The sequence below is a fragment of the Drosophila ananassae genome, assembly GCF_017639315.1.
Source record: "Drosophila ananassae strain 14024-0371.13 chromosome 4 unlocalized genomic scaffold, ASM1763931v2 tig00000054, whole genome shotgun sequence".
Taxonomy (NCBI): Eukaryota; Metazoa; Arthropoda; class Insecta; order Diptera; family Drosophilidae; genus Drosophila; species Drosophila ananassae.
In genome coordinates, this window is record NW_025319037.1 from 5,517,454 (window position 1) to 5,537,871 (window position 20,418).

General features: G+C 37.9%; 1 protein-coding gene across 13 annotated transcripts in view; it reads left to right on the top strand.

The window, feature by feature from the left end:
• The window catches only part of LOC6501778 (protein unc-13 homolog B), a 279,574-nt gene that overhangs the window by 214,967 nt on the left and 44,189 nt on the right, over nucleotides 1-20,418 (top strand). For all 13 annotated transcript variants that reach the window (XM_044717638.1, XM_014904016.3, XM_032455875.2 and 10 more), the window contains 2 exons: nucleotides 11,902-12,183; nucleotides 12,616-12,837. In XM_044717638.1, coding sequence (XP_044573573.1) covers nucleotides 11,902-12,183; nucleotides 12,616-12,837 — 504 coding nt within the window. The remainder of the gene's footprint in view (nucleotides 1-11,901; nucleotides 12,184-12,615; nucleotides 12,838-20,418) is intronic.

Below are 20,418 nucleotides of genomic sequence, written 5' to 3' on the forward strand. Positions count from 1 at the left end.
GTACATCGAAGGGCATCCTTTTAAAATTGTTACTGAGCATGCCAGGTTACGGTGGTTAATGAAACAGACCGATCTTAGTGGTAGATTGGCCCGATGGGCACTCAAATTATAACGATACACCTTTCAAATTGAACATCGAAAGGGATCGCAGAATATAGTTCCCGATGCGCTTTCTCGTTCTTTCGAAGAAGCGGATGTGGTAAATGCTATTGAGTTAGAGCTTTCACCAACAAGCCGGATTACCCGATTTCCAGATTATCGACAATTTCCTTCACCATCGAAATTGCTTTTCCACATCTGGAAATAGAGATGAGGTTTGAAAATTGTACGTTCCAACCGCCCTGCGAGAGGATGTTATCCGCTCTAGTCATGATCAGCCTTCTTCGGCACATGGGGGCGTAGCCAAATGTTTGGAACGTATCCGACGAAATTTCTTTTGGCCAGGATCGGCTTCAGACGTTCGGCAATATATTGCAAAATGTGAATTGTGTAGGACGTCAAAGTATCCAAATCATAGTCAAAGACCACCTATGGGAAGCCAGATCATCAGTGAACGACCTTTTCAAAGATTGTATATTGATTTTATAGGGCCTTTTCCACGATCGAAAGAAGGCAGTATAGGTATTTTCATCATACTTGATCACTTCTCCAAGTTTACTTTTCTAAAGCCTGTTCGGAAGTTTTCGTCCCAGCTCATTATCGACTTCTTAAAGGATGATGAAAGGATCTTTGCGTGTTTCGGAGTTCCCGAATCCATTGTAAGTGACAATGGATCGCAATTCAAAAGTCATGAGTTTGCAGCATTTCTTGCTAAGTATGGTATTAAGCATATCTGCACTGCGTCGTACGCCCCTCAAGCTAATGCCGCTGAACGACGCAGCGCTCCGAACCTATGTACTTCATAATCAGAGAGAGTGGGATATCATCCTGCCCAGTTTAAATTGCGCGTTGAAAAACTCCATACATCAATCAGTCGGAACTGATCCTTACCGTATTGTGTTTGGTCAGTACATGATAACGCATTACACGTTGCTTAGGAAGTAAGATCTGTTAAATAGTGGAGCAGGACATATAGATAGAGAAGACGAATTCACAAACATTCGTGCTGATATTATCTTTAATTATCTTTAACTAAACTGAATTTATACTAGACCTTTTGTTTGGGCACCGGAAGGAATCTCGCCACCTATGCAGTTAAACAACAGTTAGCCACCTCAAACATCTTAGCCAAGGAATTTGCTTTTTTTTTGTTTTTTTTTCTCCCCCCCCCAACACAATGCTATTTAGGAATCCTTCTCCCAGGCCCTTTTCTATTCGATCTACGACGATTCGCGTGACGACCATGTCCCTACTGAAGGTACAAGAACCACTCCCACTTTCCCTGAGCACGGCTGAAGCCTGTTAGTAGATCGAAGTACCTTCAGGACATGTGCCAAACCGTTACACGTGCCAGCATGGCTTCATGAAGCGCCGCTCCACCACTACCAACTTATTGGAGCTAACATCTTTTATCACGGATGGCTTCCGGAATGGCTTACAAACAGACGTCATATACACTGACTTCAGAAAAGCATTTGACTCGGTTAACCATTCGCTTCTTATAAGTAAACTCAGTCTTTTGGGATTCCCAACTGATCTTATCTGGATTTCGAGCTACTTATCTGAAAGAACCCAACGTGTCTTCTTTAAATATGTTACCTCGCGTTTAGTCCGCATCACATCAGGGGTGCCCCAAGGAAGCCATCTTGGACCCTTACTTTTTGCGCGGTTCCCACTGCATACGTACAGCCCACCTCCCGTCCTACCGACCGAGGGACGCTGCCGCGTAACGTACGGCTCGAATCGCGGGAATAGATCCGAGATAGATAAGCGAGGATTAGGAGAAAGATAACACGAGGAAGAGTGTTGCACAGATAAGGCGGTTAATAAAAGCGATTTAAGATTGTTAGTAGAGCAAGGTGACAAGATGTGGTCGAGACCATTGTAGTCCGAACATAATACCCTGAACGGATCGTGTTGGGCATATGTCGAACTACAATGGCTGAGGAGTAGAGGACGAAAGTTTCTAGTCCTTCTACTAGGAATGTTAAAATTTAAGCGTGTTAGTAAATGCTGGCTGTCTATATTTCCATAAATAAGATTGTATTGAAACATGACACCCAGCATCGTTCTACGGTTTGTTAATGATGATAAGTTGATTAGTAAAAGTCTACTATGATAAGAGGGGAGGTAAAGATTTGCATTCCAATTAAGTCCCCTAAGCGCAAAAGTAAGGAAGTTTTTTTGTACAGATTCAATGTGATCTTGGTGTACTCCATATTGACGACTCCAGACACACGATCCATTCTCAAGAATCGGACGGACCAGTGATGTATATAACGTTTTAGTTATGTACGGGTCATTAAATTCTTTTGATCATCTTTTAATAAAACCAAGCACACCCATAGCTTTATTAACCATGGTAGATATATGGTCGGTAAATTTAAGTTTCAAATCTAATAGGACACCTAGATCGTTAAACTGAGTTAATCGTTCTAAGGCGTTCCCAAAGAGAAAGTACATAGCCTGGTGAGGACTAGATCGATAAAATGACATTTCGATCCATTAAGCTTTAGGTTATTTGCTAAACACCAATTTTGAAGTTTATCCAAATCGGATTGAAGTCTAGACTGGGCGCTAGTGAATTTATACTGAAGGCATAGCTTAACGTCATCAGCGTACATAAGTACAAGTGAATTAGTTAAGGCAAGGGGCAAGTCGTTAATAAACAGTGTAAAAAGTAGGGGTCCAATATGGCTTCCTTGGGGCACCCCAGATGTGGCGCGAGGTAACATCTTTAAAGAAAACACGTTGGGTTCTCCCAGATAAGTAGCTCGAAATCCACATAAGAAGATTAGTTGGGAATCCCAAAAGACGGAGTTTACTTATAAGAAGCGAATGGTTAACAGAGTCAAATGCTTTTCTGAAGTCAGTGTATATGACGTCTGTTTGTAAGCCATTCCGGAAGCCATCCGTGATAAAAGATGTTAGCTCCAATAAGTTGGTAGTGGTGGAGCGGCGCTTCATGAAGCCATGCTGGCACGGAGTTATTATTGAACTACATAGGTGTTGCAAATGTGGAGTGATAAGTTTTTCAAAAAGCTTTGGAATTGCTGACAATTTAGAGATGCCTCTATAATTAGCAGCGTCGGATTTTTTCCCTTTTTTATGCAGCGGAATAATGAAGGATTCCTTCCACATAAGGGGAAAGATCGAAGTTTCCAGCGATAGATTAAAGAGTTTAACGAGCGGTTTGCACAGTGCCTAGGCGCAGTACTTCAGAACACAGCCTGGTACTCCATCAGGGCCTGGCGAATACACGCGTTTCACCTTAAGAAGATCCGATAACACACCACTTTGATTGAAAGATGGGCAAAATATAAGGTTGGCTGATTGGATATTATAAGTGTAAGTCTGAGCTGAACTGCTGCTAGATGAATACGTAGTTTGAAAATAATGTGAAAAAAGATCGGCCATTGCCTGATCAGAGTTCGCATAAGAGTTCTCAAACGTATGCAGTTTTACACTGTTTATTAACGACTTGCCCCTTGCCTTAACTAATTCACTTGTACTTATGTACGCTGATGACGTTAAGCTATGCCTTCAGTATAAATTCACTAGCGCCCAATCTAGACTTTAATCCGCTTTGAATAAATTTCAATATAGGTGTTTAGCAAATAACCTAAAGCTTAATCGATCTAGTCCTCACCAGGCTATGTACTTTCTCTGTGGGAATGCCTTATTAAGATTACCTCATTTTAATGATCTGGGTGTCCAATTAGATTTGAAACTTAAATTTACCGACCATATATCCACCATGGTTAATTAAGCTATGGGTGTGGGTATATAAATAATTTCATTACATATTTTGGCGCCCCCGGGTGGACTGCCCCCGGTTATAATTAATAAATAAAACCAAGCCACAACTAGTGACATTGATGATATAAGAGAATATATAAAATAAAATAAGAGTTGCTTGCGACAGTTGTGTTGTGAAACTTTAAACACACAACATTTTTATTTAGCAACTGGCAGGATTTTTATTCAGGGAAGATTTTTATTCGGCAACTTTTAGCAACTGGAAGGATACAGGGAGATACTGGAAGGGAAAAGTGGCAGCAGAATTAAAGGATCCGCAATCAGAACCGAAGGTATTTGTCCAAAAAAATCGGATGTCGAAAAATTTGCGAAATATTGATTCAGCGGTAAACTTATCGTTTTCGCTTCCCACCGTTTTTTAGTTACTCCAACCAACTATTTTTAAGTTACTCAGTGCCTAGACTATTAAATTATTCGACTATCATTTAATTAATTTATTATTTTCTTTTTCGTTTTTTTTTTTAATTATTTAAATATTTTGTATAATATATAAAAAATAAAAAAAATGTATAAATTATATATTATATGATATATTTAATGTAATTTAAATAATAATATTAAATATTAAAATTTGCATCGCTTTCGCTTCTTTGTAGAAAAGAAATAATTTGTATAGAGTGGAGAGTAATAAACCGAAACTTTATTCCACGACCCTTAATGATTTAAAAAGAAATATTAAAAGTTAAAGTAAAAATCATTCGCTGGTTAGAGGAACGTTTTGAAGCTGGATCACTTCCTCTAGAAAAGACCGAGCAAGAGTGCTGACTTCAGGTTTTAGATGAGACAATTTCTGAAGCAAAGAGGTTGCAAGACTAGATCGAGAAATTCGATAAATAAACGAATTTAGATCTGAGTTGGAAGAATTAGCATATTTCTTCCTTTGCATCTCGCATTATATTCTTTACAGAAACTTGGTCAAGGCTGGAGATCTTAAGCTCCGAAGATTTTCTAAGTAGGTACCCCACTTTTAGATGAGATAGAACGCTGCGAATGGGAGGAGGTGTGTTAATTTCTGTAGACTCCGGTCAATCTTTATATGTTACCTGTTCCTATATACAACCTTCGTCCAAACCGCCCACATACTGGCAACATTTGTCCGCTATTCGTTTCGTTTCGTTGATCGCCTGTCTGGTGGTGACCAGCTGATAGTTCTGGGTGACTTTAATATCCCAGCCAGAATTTTATTAAATGTTGAAAATTCACCGTCTTTACAGCATAGCTCCCACCACGACTTCCCTGCGGGCATGTTGAACATGTCACTCGTTAGAATTAACCACGTTAAAAATTCTTTAGATCGGCTGTTGGACTTATGTTTCTTTTCTGATTCTGATGAAATAACTCTTTCCACAACTTTGCCCCTTTATAACCCTGTGGATCCATATCATCCCACTCTTGAGGTTTTAATCGAAAACTTAATTTAACACTTAAATCTCATAAAGTTTTTTCTTCTTAAGGCTGACTTTATAAAATTAAATAATTTAATTTTGGAATTTGATTGGTCCGATCTACTGGCATGCGAGGATATGAACATCGTATTACAAAAATTTCATTACACTTTGAATATATTTTTTGACGCTTGCGTGCCGTGGAAATATCCGTCCGCTTTAACGAATCCGCCTTGGTATACGAGGCACCTAATAAATTTAGAGAACGTCATGGCAATGGCCGATCCCTTTGCACAGCTTTTTCAAATAACGTGTTCACCTAGCAGCAGTCCACCTTCGCCTTACACTTATAATGTCCAATCATCCAACCTTTTTTTTGGCCTATATTTTGATCAAAGTGGTGTGTTATTTGCCGGAGTATTTGCTAAGCCCCGATGGAATACCAGACTGTGTTCCTAAGAACTGTGCAGAGGCTCTAAGCAAACCGCTCCTTCAACTATTTTATCTATAGCTGGAGACTTCAATCTTTCACCTTATGTGGAAGGAATTTTTCATTATTCCGCTGCATAAGAAAAGGAAAAAATCCGACGCTGCAAATTATAGAAGCATATCAAAATTGTCAGAAATTCAAAAGCTTTTTGAGAAACATATCACTCCATATTTGCAACACCTATGTAGTTCAATAACATCTCCGTGCCACCATGGATTCATGAAGCGCCGCTCCACCACTACCAACTTATTGGAGCTAACATCTTTTATCACGGATGGGTTCCAGAATGGATTGCAAACAGACATCATTTACACTGACTTCAGTAAAGCATTCCCTTCTTGTAAGTAAACTCAGTCTTTTGTGATTCCCAACTGATCTTCTTATCTAGATTTCGAGCTACTTATCTAGAAGAACCCAACGTGTCTTCTTTAAAGATGTTACCTCGCGTTTAGTCCGCGCCACATCTGGGGTGCCCCAAGGAAGCCATCTTAGACCCTTACTTTTTACATTGTTTATTAACGACTTGCCCCTTGCCTTAACTAATTCACTTGTGCTTATGTACTCCGACGGCGCTAAGCTTTGTCTTCCGTATAAATTTACTAGCGCCCAATCTAGACTTCAATCCGATTTGGATAAACTTCAAAATTGGTGTTTAGCAAATAACCTAAAGCTTAATGGATCGAAATGTAAACTTATGTCATTTTATCGATGTAGACCTTACCAGGCTATGTACTTTCTCTATGGGAACGCCTTGGAACGATTAACTCAGATTAACGATCTGGGTGTCCTATTAGATTTGAAAGTTAAATTTTCCGAACATATATCTACCATGGTTAATAAAGCTATGGGTGTGCTTGGTTTTATTAAAAGATGATCAAAAGAATTTAATGACCCGTACATAACTAAAACGTTATATACATCACTGGTCCGTCCGATTCTTGAGAATGGATCGTGTGTCTGGAGTCGTCAATATGGAGTACACCAAGATCACATTGAATCTGTACAAAAAAACTTCCTTACTTTTGCGCTTAGGGGACTTAATTGGAATGCAAATCTTTACCTCCCCTCTTATCATAGTAGACTTTTACTAATCAACTAACCGTTATTAACAAGGGTGTCATGTTTCTATATAATCCTATTTATGGAAATGTAGATAGTCAGCATTTACTAACACACTTAAATTTCTACATTCCTTCAAGAAGGTCAAGAAACTTACGTCCTCTACTCCTCAGCCACTGAGGCCCAAATAATATTCTTATTCGGCACGTGAAAGAAAAGCGTACCGAATAAGAATATTTTTTTGAATTGGATATTCTAGCATCATGTCAGATGCCTATCTAGCCGGTTTTGGGTTTTACTAGATCATGTGACGTGTATTAAGTATCCTTCTATACAGGGCCACTGTAGTTAGCAGTGTGGTCTTACAGTGTGTGGCAGTAGGCATTGCAGGTTAAAAGTAGAATGCATTTCGTTTTCAGCTCTGGTTTTTTACACTCTGGCTCTAGATCGATCTAGATTGATTGCGCTTTTTAAAATATTGCATGTACAATTGACAGGGAAATATTTTTGTCGTAAGGTTGATAAGGTCATCCGATATTATTTTCATTTGTGAATGTTAAGGTTGTGCTTCCTGCCCTCATATAAACTGGTGGAGGTATAGGTTGGGCTTTCTGCCCGAATTCGGATACAGTTGCTGTACTCTCACTCTCACTGTTACTATTACTCATTTTAGCTTACTCATTTAGATAGGAGTTGAAATTATTGTGAGGCTATTTAACACAGCTAATCTCTAATAAATTTGAATAAATACTCAAGGGGTTAAAAATACATCCACATGCGGTGGAGTTTACCAAAAGACTTAATAAAATTTTAAATCAACAATTTCAATTAAAAATTATTAAATTATTTTAAATCAACAAAAAAAGGAAAGTTTTCTTTGGTATATTATATCATTAGATATATATTGGATAGGATATACAGGTCCGATATTTATATTTATTTATTTTCGATATTAAATTAATACTCAATTAAATCAACACAGAAACAAATTTAAAAAAAAAAAGTCTCCAACTTTTATCTTAAAATATCGACTTCGAAGGTGATCCTGATAAGAAAAAATATACTTTATATGTCGCATTTATTGCGTTGCACACTTTTGAAAATTATAATACCCTCTGCAAGGGTACTATTCATATATCAATATGAATAGTGTCTGTTGCCACCGTAATAGAATTTTTGCGTTAAATTTGAATTGTTAGAATAAATACATATATATAAACTTATCGATAGGTTAGTAACGGCCATAAGAAGGCAAGGCGTCGGCCATCGCTAGGCAGAAAGAAAAGGAATTCACGGTGAAGTTAACGTGTGGAAGAAACACGAAGTTGTTTAGCCCCTCATAACACGCATATATACAAACTGAAACAAATATTGAAAAATAAAGATTATAAAAAACTAGAAAGGAAAGCTAACTTCGGGCGGAGCCGAAGTTGATATACCCTTGCAGTTGAGTCGCAGTCCGCTAGGTGGCGCCACGCATCTTATATTATTAGATATATAGCGGATCGTATATAGTCGGCCGATGCTTATGAAATTTGGCATATCGAATTATTTTGCCAAAAGAGGAATCCATTGAAACTCCCATGCTTCTAACTTGAAAAAAAACGAAGTTATAGCATTTCCGATCAATCAGTTATATGACAGCTATAGGATATAGTTGGCCGATCCTTATGACAAATCAGATTGTTTTTCCCAAAATAGAATCTGTACCAAGTCCCATCTTTCTAACTTAAAAAACACCAAAGTTATGCCAATTCCGATCGTTCTATGACAGCTATAGGATATAGTCGGCTGATCCTCATGAAATTTTGTACACAAGATATTTTGGTCAAATATAACATGTGTGGAAAGTCTCAGCCCTCCAACTTAAAAAAACACCAAAGTTATGGCATTTCCGATCAATCAGTTATATGGCAGCTATAGGATATAGTCGACCGATCCCGGCCGTTCCGACTTATATACTGCCTGCAAAGGAAAAAAGGGTGTGTGCAAAGTTTCAACTCGATAGCTTTAAAACTGAGAGACTAGTTTGCGTAGAAACAGACAGACGGACCGACGGACAGACGGACATGCTCATATCGACTCAGGAGGTGATCCTGATCAAGAATATATATACTTTATAGGGTCGGAGATGTCTCCTTCACTGCGTTGCACACTTTTGACCAAAATTATAATACCCTCTGCAAGACTATAAAAATTGTGTGTTCGCTAAAGAAACGTGGGAGCCATACGTCCCGGCAATAACAGTGTCTGTCATGAGTGCCGCGTTGAGTGACGCATGCTCGACCACTTAGTCCACCCTGACTCACAAGCTTTGAAAAAGTTTCGATTTTAAATGTATACAATTTTTTAAATTAAAATATAATCATAAAAAGAACATGTCATTTTTGTTTGATAGAAGATAGGATAGAAGATAGGATAAACTTTTAAAAAATTCCGACTAGCTAAAAAGGGCTTTAAATTCTGAATAAACAATTTCGCATCAAGGGTTAAAAACTTTATTTGTGACTGAGGAAACATTGATATACATATTTTCTTTTTCTCTATTTCTTAGAGCGGCACAATTATAACTACTTCAAGATCTCTTTCTCCTTCCTATAACTATAAAAGCGTGCATTGTAACATACTAAAATATACAGGGTATCATAGTTTCTACAAAAAGCTCTTGAGAAATCAAATTTCACAACAGAAATACAATAGCAACACCTCCGAATTCAATAAACTGTGGCAGAATATCATGTTTCATAATTAAGTGAATTTCATAAAACATCGAAAACCAAATATAAGACAACAGAAATCTTTGTGAAGCTTTCATTATACCCTTGCAGAGGGTATTATAATTTTGGTCAAAAGTGTGCAACGCAGTGAAGGAGACATCTCCGACCCTATAAAGTATATATATTCTTGATCAGGATCACCTCCTGAGTCGATATGAGCATGTCCGTCTGTCCGTCTGTCCGTCGGTCCGTCTGTCCGTCTGTCTGTTTCTACGCTCTTCTACGCTCTTCGCTTCTAGTCTCTCAGTTTTAAAGCTATCGAGTTGAAACTTTGCACACACCCTTCTTTCCTTTGCAGGCAGTATATAAGTCGGAACGGCCGGGATCGGTCGACTATATCCTATAGCTGCCATATAACTGATTGATCGGAAATGCCATAACTTTGATGTTTTTTAAGTTAGAGAGTTGGGACTTTTCACACATGTTATATTTGACCAAAATATCTTGTGTACAAAATTTCATAAGGATCGGCCGACTATATCCTATAGCTGTCATTCAACGATCGGAATTGGCATAACTTTGGTGTTTTTTAAGTTAGAAAGATGGGACTTGGTACAGATTATATTTTGGACAAAATAGTCTGATTTGCCAAATTTCATAAGGATCGGCCGACTATATACGATCTTCTATATATCTAATAATATAAGATGCGTGGCGCCACCTAGCGGACTGCGACTGAACTGCAAGGGTATATCAACTTCGGCTCCGCCCGAAGTTAGCTTTCCTTTCTTGTTTTATTTCAAATTACCGAAAATATTACTTTCTTAACAATGGTCGTCTCAGCTTCCAGGTTCCTTCAGCGAGGCCATCTTTGCAATAATCAGGATGGCTTTATCGGAGTCCGTTCTAAAACCACCCGCTACAAGATAGCTCCATTATCTTTGCAGCCCGTAGGCTGAATCCACTTCTCTTTCATGGGTCTCTATGCTCGTGTCGGTGACAAAAAGCAGGAGTCTGCTGATAGTTTTTGACCACCAGTGTTCTTCCCGTTGAAATATTTTAAGGTTGCCAATGTTGTGCCCCAGTCCGCCTTGATTAAAGCAATGCGGTTGTCCAAGGGTATACGAGGGTCTGCTGCTCTTTTTCCACCATTTTTCCACCAGTCCTGTATAAAAGGATACTTAATACACGTCAAATGGTCTAGTAAAACCTAAAATCGGACTGGAAGTGTTCTTTGTGAGTCACAGCGAATCATTTGTTAGCTAACCTTGAACAATCAAATTAGACCCCGCTGGATAGGCATCTGACATGATGCTAGCGTATCCAATACAAAAAACTTTTCTTATTCTTATTTCGAATATATTTTTTATAGGCAGTTTTGTACATCTATGTATATAGCATATTTTCGTCACCAAAATTGATATAAGATATTTTGGGTTACGCATGCAGGTTCGCCTTTTTTTTATACCCTTGCAGAGGGTATTATAATTCTGGTCAAAAGTGTGCAACGCAGTGAAGGAGACATCTCCGACCCTATAAAGTATATATATTCTTGATCAGGATCACCTCCTGAGTCGATATGAGCATGTCCGTCTGTCCGTCTGACCGTCTGTCTGTCTGTCTGTCTGTCTGTTTCTACGCAAACTAGTCTCTCAGTTTTAAAGTTATCGAGTTGAAACTTTGCACACACCCTTCTTTCTATTGCAGGCAGTACATAAGTCGGAACGGCCGGGATCGGTCGACTATACCCTATAGCTGCCATATAACTGATTGATCGGAAATGCCATAACTACATTGTTTTTCAAGTTAGAAGGATGGGACTTTCTATGCATTCTAATTTAAACGTATACGATCTGCCAAATTTCATAAGGATCGGCCGTCTATATCCTATACCTGCCATATAACTGATTGATCGGAAATGCCATAACTTCGTTGTTTTTCAAGTTAGAAGGATGGGAGTTTCAATGGATTCCTCTTTCCCCCAAAATAATTCGATATGCCAAATTTCATAAGGATCGGCAAACTATATACGATCCGCTATATATCTAATGATATAAGATGCGTGGCGCCACCTAGCGGACTGCGACTCAACTGCAAGGGTATATAAACTTCGGCTCCGCCCGAAGTTAGCTTTCCTTTCTTGTTATATTATAAACCTATAGGGGATATTTACAGGGTCTAGGATGACAATCATCTGGAAAAATTTTAATCTAAATTAGATGAACAGACTTATAAATCTGATGAATATATAAAATTTAACTTTCCTGCTTTATTATTTAAGAAAAACAGTTTTGGAATGTGTAAAAATTTTTATGTTAAATGACACTTTCAGTTATCGGCATCTTCGATGTGGCATCTTTTCGCTGTGGATATGAAATACGCCTTAGAAGAGCATGAACAACATCGTTTATGCAAGTCGTCGGCTTATATGAATCTCCATTTTAGAGTTAAATGGCTTTATAGTAACTATGTTAAAGAAGTTCCTCCGTACAAGGGTGCGGTACCGGACTATCCAGCTTGGTTTGAACCTTTCGTTATGCAGTGGCTAAATGAAAATGATGATGTATCATTGGAGTATTTGCACGGTGCATTTAAAAGGGATAAAAAGGATGGGGTAAGTATTTTTAGCATAGATTACAAAATCATTTGATATTACTCCACGCATAATTTGACTTTCTTCATAATGTTTAGTCTCCCCTGAGCCCAGAACCAACAAGAAAACCAACCTTAAATAAAAAAAGAAAATAGAAAAAAAAAGTTTTTAGAAAAATTGTTGAGGATAAATCATAGAAGCACGAAAATTAATATATAAAATCTTTGAGTATTCCAAAGATATGGTAGCTGCTAGAACCAATTTTTTAATGAGGAAACTGTGGGTGATAGAACCTATGTCTGTTATAAGCTTTGGTCATGGGAGATAATGGTTATAGATTATTGATATTATGCGATGTTTTTGTCGGCCCGTGGTATTTATTAATTAATTTAAAAACGAACCTTTAATATAAAACCTTTTAAAAATGTAATTTTATTTCGATTGTTTCTCTAGTTTCAAAAAAGCAGCGAGCACGCACTATTTTCGAATTCGGTGGTCGATGTTTTTACGCAATTGACTCAATGTTTCGATGTTGTTAGCAAACTCGAGTGTCCTGATCCAGAAATTTGGAAACGTTACATGAGGCGTTTTGCTAAAACAATCGTAAAAGTTTTAATAGCTTATGCTAATATTGTAAAAATTGAGTTTCCAGATCATTTGAAGGATGAAAGAATAGTAAGTATAAAATACAAGGCTGAACATATTTTTCATATTTGAAATATTTATACTAAGCTCCACCCTAACTCTTATATACATAAATAAAGCATTTTATAAAAATAGATTTTAGCATTTTTAAATAACTTTAAAATAAATAACACAGCCACGCAAAAAAAAATATTTTTTCGGGTCTGGAGGTCAGACTATGTTTACTATATGTTTTCGGGGTCGCTGAATCCGAATCCGAGGCTTACAAAAAAAACCAGAATGTCAGGGTTAAGACATAACTTCAAAAACTTGATACAATTTTTATTTTCCGAGTTCTGGGCTCAGATCATGTTTACCATATGTTTTTGGAGCTGAATCCGAATCCGTCGTTCAAAAAACGGGATATTTTAAAGGTTACGTTAACAACCTGACATGCTGGAGTTTTTACGCAGTGAAGGAGACATCTCCGACCCTATAAAGTATATATATTCTTGATCAGGATCACCTCCTGAGTCGATATGAGCATGTCCGTCTGTCCGTCTGTCTGTCTGTCCGTCTGTCCGTCTGTCCGTCTGTCCGTCTGTCCGTCTGTCCGTCCGTCCGTCTGTCTGTCTGTCTGTCGGTTTCTACGCAAACTAGTCTCTCAGTTTTGGAGCTATCGACTTGAAACTTTGCACACATCTTTTTTTTCCTTGCTGGTAGTATATAAGTCGGAACGGCCGGGATCGGTCGACTAAATCCTATAGCTGCCATATAACTGATTGATCGGAAATGCCATAACTTTGGTGTTTTTTAAGTTAGATGGTTGGGACTTTCCACACATGTTATATTTGACCAAAATATCTTATGTTATCTCTTTAAATTTCATAAGGATCGGCCAACTATATCCTCTATAGCTGTCATAGAACGGTCGGAATTGGCATAACTTTGGTGTTTTTTAAGTTAGCTCTTTGTGCAAAATAATTCAATATGCCAAATTTCATAAGGATCGGCCGACTATATAAGACCCGCTATATATCTAATTATATAAGATGCGTGGCGCCACCTAGCGGACTGCGACTGAACTGCAAGGGTATATCAACTTCGGCTCCGCCCGAAGTTAGCTTTCCTTTCTTGTTAGTTTATACTTTTTGTTTATATAGAGAAAACTATTCGACTGCCCTATCCGGAAAAAAACTACTATTAATCAATTTATACGTACACTGTCTGCCTGCAAGCAAAGGTGGTCCCTTTCGTCCAGATTTGATCTACTGTCTAAGACAGTTTTTAAGTTTCTGGAGTTCGAGCACATCGATTTTATAGCTGTTTGACTGTCACAGAAGATTTATACTTAATCGTAAAGCTGGATGTTATTAGATGCTTAGGTGCTTCCTTAATGCCCATCACCTCATCCTGGAAGACGCTGCAGGTTATGGGAATGGTAGCTTCGAGTGTTTCTGAAAGCGCCTTTGATGCATAGTGCTGTCGCTATCTGATTTTTTTTCTAACTTCTTTATGTTGTTTTTCGTTTTGAGTAATTAGCAGCTATGGTAACCTTAAAAGGACGCCATTCGCCGTAAGGGGCTGACTATGGCTAGGACTTGTAGTTTTGCGCTCATGGAGTGACAATGTGACTGAGGGTATTTTTCTGCGAAATTGATTGCAACGGCATCAGCGAACAACACTAACAGCATCATCCATCTTACATAGAGGACTTCTTCTTTCGGGGTTCCTCTGCAGACGACCGTTGTGAGGGTTGATGTGCCTAGTGAAGATGTCACTGTCCTGCAGTCTAGGAATTGATCCCACCAAGTGACCATCTATCCCAGATTGTCAGAGACGCCAGGGCGTCGGTTACGGTGATTGGTAGAAGGTTGTTAAAAGCCCCTTCTATGTCTAAAAAGCCTCGAGGTCCTATTATTTTTGAGAGATGCTCTCTTTATACAGTTTTTGTATGTCATGAAGATAATCCGTGGCCTATCCTACAGTTCTTAAATTTTTCCTAGATCGAAGCATCTTTCAAGCCTAGATCGAACCTAGATCCTTTAAAATTTCAGCGAGCCAGTAAGACGATTTCGGTCTAACTAGCACAATCGTTTAACTTTATCTGGACCTGCTGATTTATAAGGATTAAAGCTGTTTATAGCCTAGTTTCTGGCTCTTTTCTAGGGGTTTCTGGCTTGTTTCGAGGGAATGGAATGAGTATGCAGTTAAAATAATACCAAACCTTACAAGTTATATCGTTACGATACCAGTATCAGAAAATAGCCCAAAACCAGTGTCTAGGCGATATTTGCATCTTTTGTACTAAAGTACGGTCCAAGAAGACGTCAATTATGGACAATAGGACCCAATAAAAAAATGCACATCTAGATGTAAGGTGCAGTATCACCAGACTGAAGTTTAATGAATATATAATCAAATATTTCGGAGATGTCTCCTTCACTGCGTTGCACACTTTTGACCAAAACTATAATACCCTCTTGAATGGTAACAAAATATATTGAAATTGCTTGTGTGGTTGTGTTTTTTTTTTCGTGGCCAAAGTCAGAGTTGTGAACGTGTACTCAATTTTGCTAGACACTGTAGATTTACTCATTTCGATACGCCGATTGCGACTGACTAAAATTTATTCTCACGTGTGGGATTTTCGGTAAGTTTCTGTTCGCTAAGCTGTATGTGTGAAAAGACGAGACAAGGCTGCAGGCCCCGCTTTTACTTTTAAAGTAAATATTAATAAGTTCGCTAGAATGTAATAAAAATCAATAAGTAATCAATCAACAGCTGCCATATAACTGATTGATCGGAAATGCCATAACTTTGGTGTTTTTTAAGTTAGATGGTTGGGACTTTCCACACATGTTATATTTGACCAAAATATCTTATGTTATCTCTTTAAATTTCATAAGGATCGGCCAACTATATCCTCTATAGCTGTCATAGAACGGTCGGAATTGGCATAACTTTGGTGTTTTTTAAGTTAGCTCTTTGTGCAAAATAATTCAATATGCCAAATTTCATAAGGATCGGCCGACTATATAAGACCCGCTATATATCTAATTATATAAGATGCGTGGCGCCACCTAGCGGACTGCGACTGAACTGCAAGGGTATATCAACTTCGGCTCCGCCCGAAGTTAGCTTTCCTTTCTTGTTAGTTTATACTTTTTGTTTATATAGAGAAAACTATTCGACTGCCCTATCCGGAAAAAAACTACTATTAATCAATTTATACGTACACTGTCTGCCTGCAAGCAAAGGTGGTCCCTTTCGTCCAGATTTGATCTACTGTCTAAGACAGTTTTTAAGTTTCTGGAGTTCGAGCACATCGATTTTATAGCTGTTTGACTGTCACAGAAGATTTATACTTAATCGTAAAGCTGGATGTTATTAGATGCTTAGGTGCTTCCTTAATGCCCATCACCTCATCCTGGAAGACGCTGCAGGTTATGGGAATGGTAGCTTCGAGTGTTTCTGAAAGCGCCTTTGATGCATAGTGCTGTCGCTATCTGATTTTTTTTCTAACTTCTTTATGTTGTTTTTCGTTTTGAGTAATTAGCAGCTATGGTAACCTTAAAAGGACGCCATTCGCCGTAAGGGGCTGACTATGGCTAGGACTTGTAGTTTTGCGCTCATGGAGTGACAATGTGACTGAGGGTATTTTTCTGCGAAATTGATTGCAACGGCATCAGCGAACAACACTAACAGCATCATCCATCTTACATAGAGGACTTCTTCTTTCGGGGTTCCTCTGCAGACGACCGTTGTGAGGGTTGATGTGCCTAGTGAAGATGTCACTGTCCTGCAGTCTAGGAATTGATCCCACCAAGTGACCATCTATCCCAGATTGTCAGAGACGCCAGGGCGTCGGTTACGGTGATTGGTAGAAGGTTGTTAAAAGCCCCTTCTATGTCTAAAAAGCCTCGAGGTCCTATTATTTTTGAGAGATGCTCTCTTTATACAGTTTTTGTATGTCATGAAGATAATCCGTGGCCTATCCTACAGTTCTTAAATTTTTCCTAGATCGAAGCATCTTTCAAGCCTAGATCGAACCTAGATCCTTTAAAATTTCAGCGAGCCAGTAAGACGATTTCGGTCTAACTAGCACAATCGTTTAACTTTATCTGGACCTGCTGATTTATAAGGATTAAAGCTGTTTATAGCCTAGTTTCTGGCTCTTTTCTAGGGGTTTCTGGCTTGTTTCGAGGGAATGGAATGAGTATGCAGTTAAAATAATACCAAACCTTACAAGTTATATCGTTACGATACCAGTATCAGAAAATAGCCCAAAACCAGTGTCTAGGCGATATTTGCATCTTTTGTACTAAAGTACGGTCCAAGAAGACGTCAATTATGGACAATAGGACCCAATAAAAAAATGCACATCTAGATGTAAGGTGCAGTATCACCAGACTGAAGTTTAATGAATATATAATCAAATATTTCGGAGATGTCTCCTTCACTGCGTTGCACACTTTTGACCAAAACTATAATACCCTCTTGAATGGTAACAAAATATATTGAAATTGCTTGTGTGGTTGTGTTTTTTTTTTCGTGGCCAAAGTCAGAGTTGTGAACGTGTACTCAATTTTGCTAGACACTGTAGATTTACTCATTTCGATGCGCCGATTGCGACTGACTAAAATTTATTCTCACGTGTGGGATTTTCGGTAAGTTTCTGTTCGCTAAGCTGTATGTGTGAAAAGACGAGACAAGGCTGCAGGCCCCGCTTTTACTTTTAAAGTAAATATTAATAAGTTCGCTAGAATGTAATAAAAATCAATAAGTAATCAATCAACAGGTAAAAATAAAATAAGAAATAAAATACAACTAAATGTTATTTATGGTGTGGTATATATCACTGTGGACAGTAGTCCACGAGGTGACGACCTGCATGCCTTGGTATGCTCAAGGAGACTTTATTTACAACCGAAGAATTAAAAACTTTCTGTAGGTAGCCGATCTGAATGATTTATACCTCATTTTCCTCATATACCTCATACCTCGATTGGTACCTCAACTGACCTGATCCGACATTTCGTTCAGAAGTTATTCAAGAAATTTTTACAGCTCTTTCCAATTGAAGGCAGTTTGTCCTTCTGTTTGTCTGGTTGTCTGTTTGCAATATTTTTTCTGGCCAATCCTGAAAAAAGTGGAGATGTTTGTTAATAAAATATGAGCAACTTCTATTCTCCAACTTTTTGAAGTTCCTTAAGTTTCCGTTAAAAAATTAAAAAAAACTTTGTTAATAAAAATATTTATAATTTCATAATCAAGGAAGAAAACGTACTTTACACTATTGAAAAGGTTTTTTAAATATCTATTTAACTTTCTTTAAAACCAAACGCCTTAATAGTAGACAAAAATACACTGAAAATAATTTTTGTTTTAAATTATTTTTTAAAATTGGCTCATTTGATCTTATTTATATTGCACGTGGAGATAGCCCTTGAGATGTTGCAACTTTTGATGTATCGGTTACATTTGGAAAAATTCGTCAACACCAGATATAGTCCTATCACATAAAAAACCCAAAATATCTGATATCAATTTTGGTGACGAAAATAGCATATAGGTGTACAAAATTGCTTATAAAAAATATTCTTATTCGGAACTGCAAGAAAAACGTACCGAATAAGAAAATTTTTTTTAATTGGATATGCTAGCATCATGTTAGATGCCTAACCAGCGGGGTGTCATGTTAGATGCCTAACCAGCGGGGATTGATTGTTCAAGGTTAGCTAAGAAATGATTCTCTGTGACTGGCGAAGAACACTTCCAGTCCGGTGTTGGGTTTTACTATACCATTTGAAGTGTATTAAGAATCCATCTATACAGGGCCTCTTTAGTTAGATCTTACACTGTGTGGCAGCAGGTATTGCAAGGTTAAAAATAGAATGCGTTTCGTTTTCAGCTCTGGTGAATTTTTTCATTGGTAAATGTTTAGGTTGTGCTTCCTGCCCTCATATAAACTGGGGGAGGTTTAGATTGGACTTCTTGCACGAATTCGGATACAGTTGCTGTACTCTCACTCTCACTGTTACTATTACTCATTTTAGCTTACTCATTTAGATAGGGGTTGAAATTATTGTGAGGCTATTTAACACAGCTAATCTCTAATAAATTTGAATAAATACTCAAGGGGTTAAAAATACATCCATATGCGGTGGAGTTTACCAAAAGACTTAATAAAATTTTAAATCAACAATTTAAATTTAAAATAAAACAAACAAGAAAGGAAACCTAACTTCGGGCGGAGCCGAAGTTGATATACCCTTGCTGTTAAGGTTGTTCCGTTTCTGATCGTTCATTTATATGGCGGCTATAGGGTACAGTTCCCTATCCGATCCTTATGAAATTTGGCAGATTCCATTGCCCAAAATGGAATCCGTAGAAAGTCCCATCATTCTAGCTTAAAAAACACCAAAGTTATGCCAATACCGATCGTTCAGTTATATGGCAGCTATATTATTTTGTTCAAAATAGAATCTGTACCAAGTCCCATCTTTCTAACTTAAAAAACAACAAAGTTATGCCAATTCCGATTGTTCTACGACAGCTATAGGATATAGTCGGCCGATCCTTATGAAATTTTGCCCACAAGATATGTTGGTTAAATTTAATATGTGTGGAAAGTCCCAACCCTCTAACTTAAAAAACACTAAAGTTATGGCATTTCCGATCAATCAGTTATATGGCAGCTATAGGATATAGTCGATTGATCCCAGCCGTTCCGACTTATATACTGCCTGCAAACAAAAGAAGGATGTGTGCAAAGTTTCTCGATAGCTCGATAGCTCTAAAACTGAGAGACTAGTTTACGTAGCAACAGAAAATTATAATACTCTCTGCAAGGGTATACAAATTGTATACATTTAAAAATCCAAACTTTTTCAAAGCTTGTGAGTCTGGGCGGACTAAGTGGATAAGCATGCGTCACTCAACGCGGCACTCATGGCAGACACTATCATAGATCGATCGAAATTGGCATAACTTTAGTGTTTTTTAAGTAGAAAGATAAGATTTGGTACAGATTCTATTTCGGGAAAAACAATCTGATTTGTCGAATTTCATAAGGATCGGCGGACTATATCCTATAGCTGTCATATAACTGATTGATCGGAAATGTTATAACTTCGTTGTTTTTCAAGTTAGAAGGATGGGAGTTTCAGTGGATTCCTCTTTGGGTAGCATAATTCGATATACCAAATTGCATAAGGATCGGCCAACTATATACGATCCGCCATATATCTAATAATATAAGATGCGTGGCGCCACCTAGCGGACTGTTACTCAACTGCATGGATTTAAACTTCGGCTCCGCCCGAAGTTAGCTTTCCTTTCTTGTTTAAATTAAAAAATAATCATAAAAGGAACATGTAATTTTCGTTTGATAGATGATGGAATGTTAACCCTTGACCTCCAGTGGAGCGTCGAGAGCACGGCCAACAGTTTAGTGAGTCACGCTGAAGATGTGCACACAAATTATATATAAGTCCACTCCTAAACTCTCAATAAATTCCGACTAGCTTAAAAGAGTAAAAGAGTTATTGAACTCCTTAAATGCTGCATAAACAATTTCGCATCAAGGGTTTATAGGCTCTTAAAAAATCAACTTTCACAACATAAATA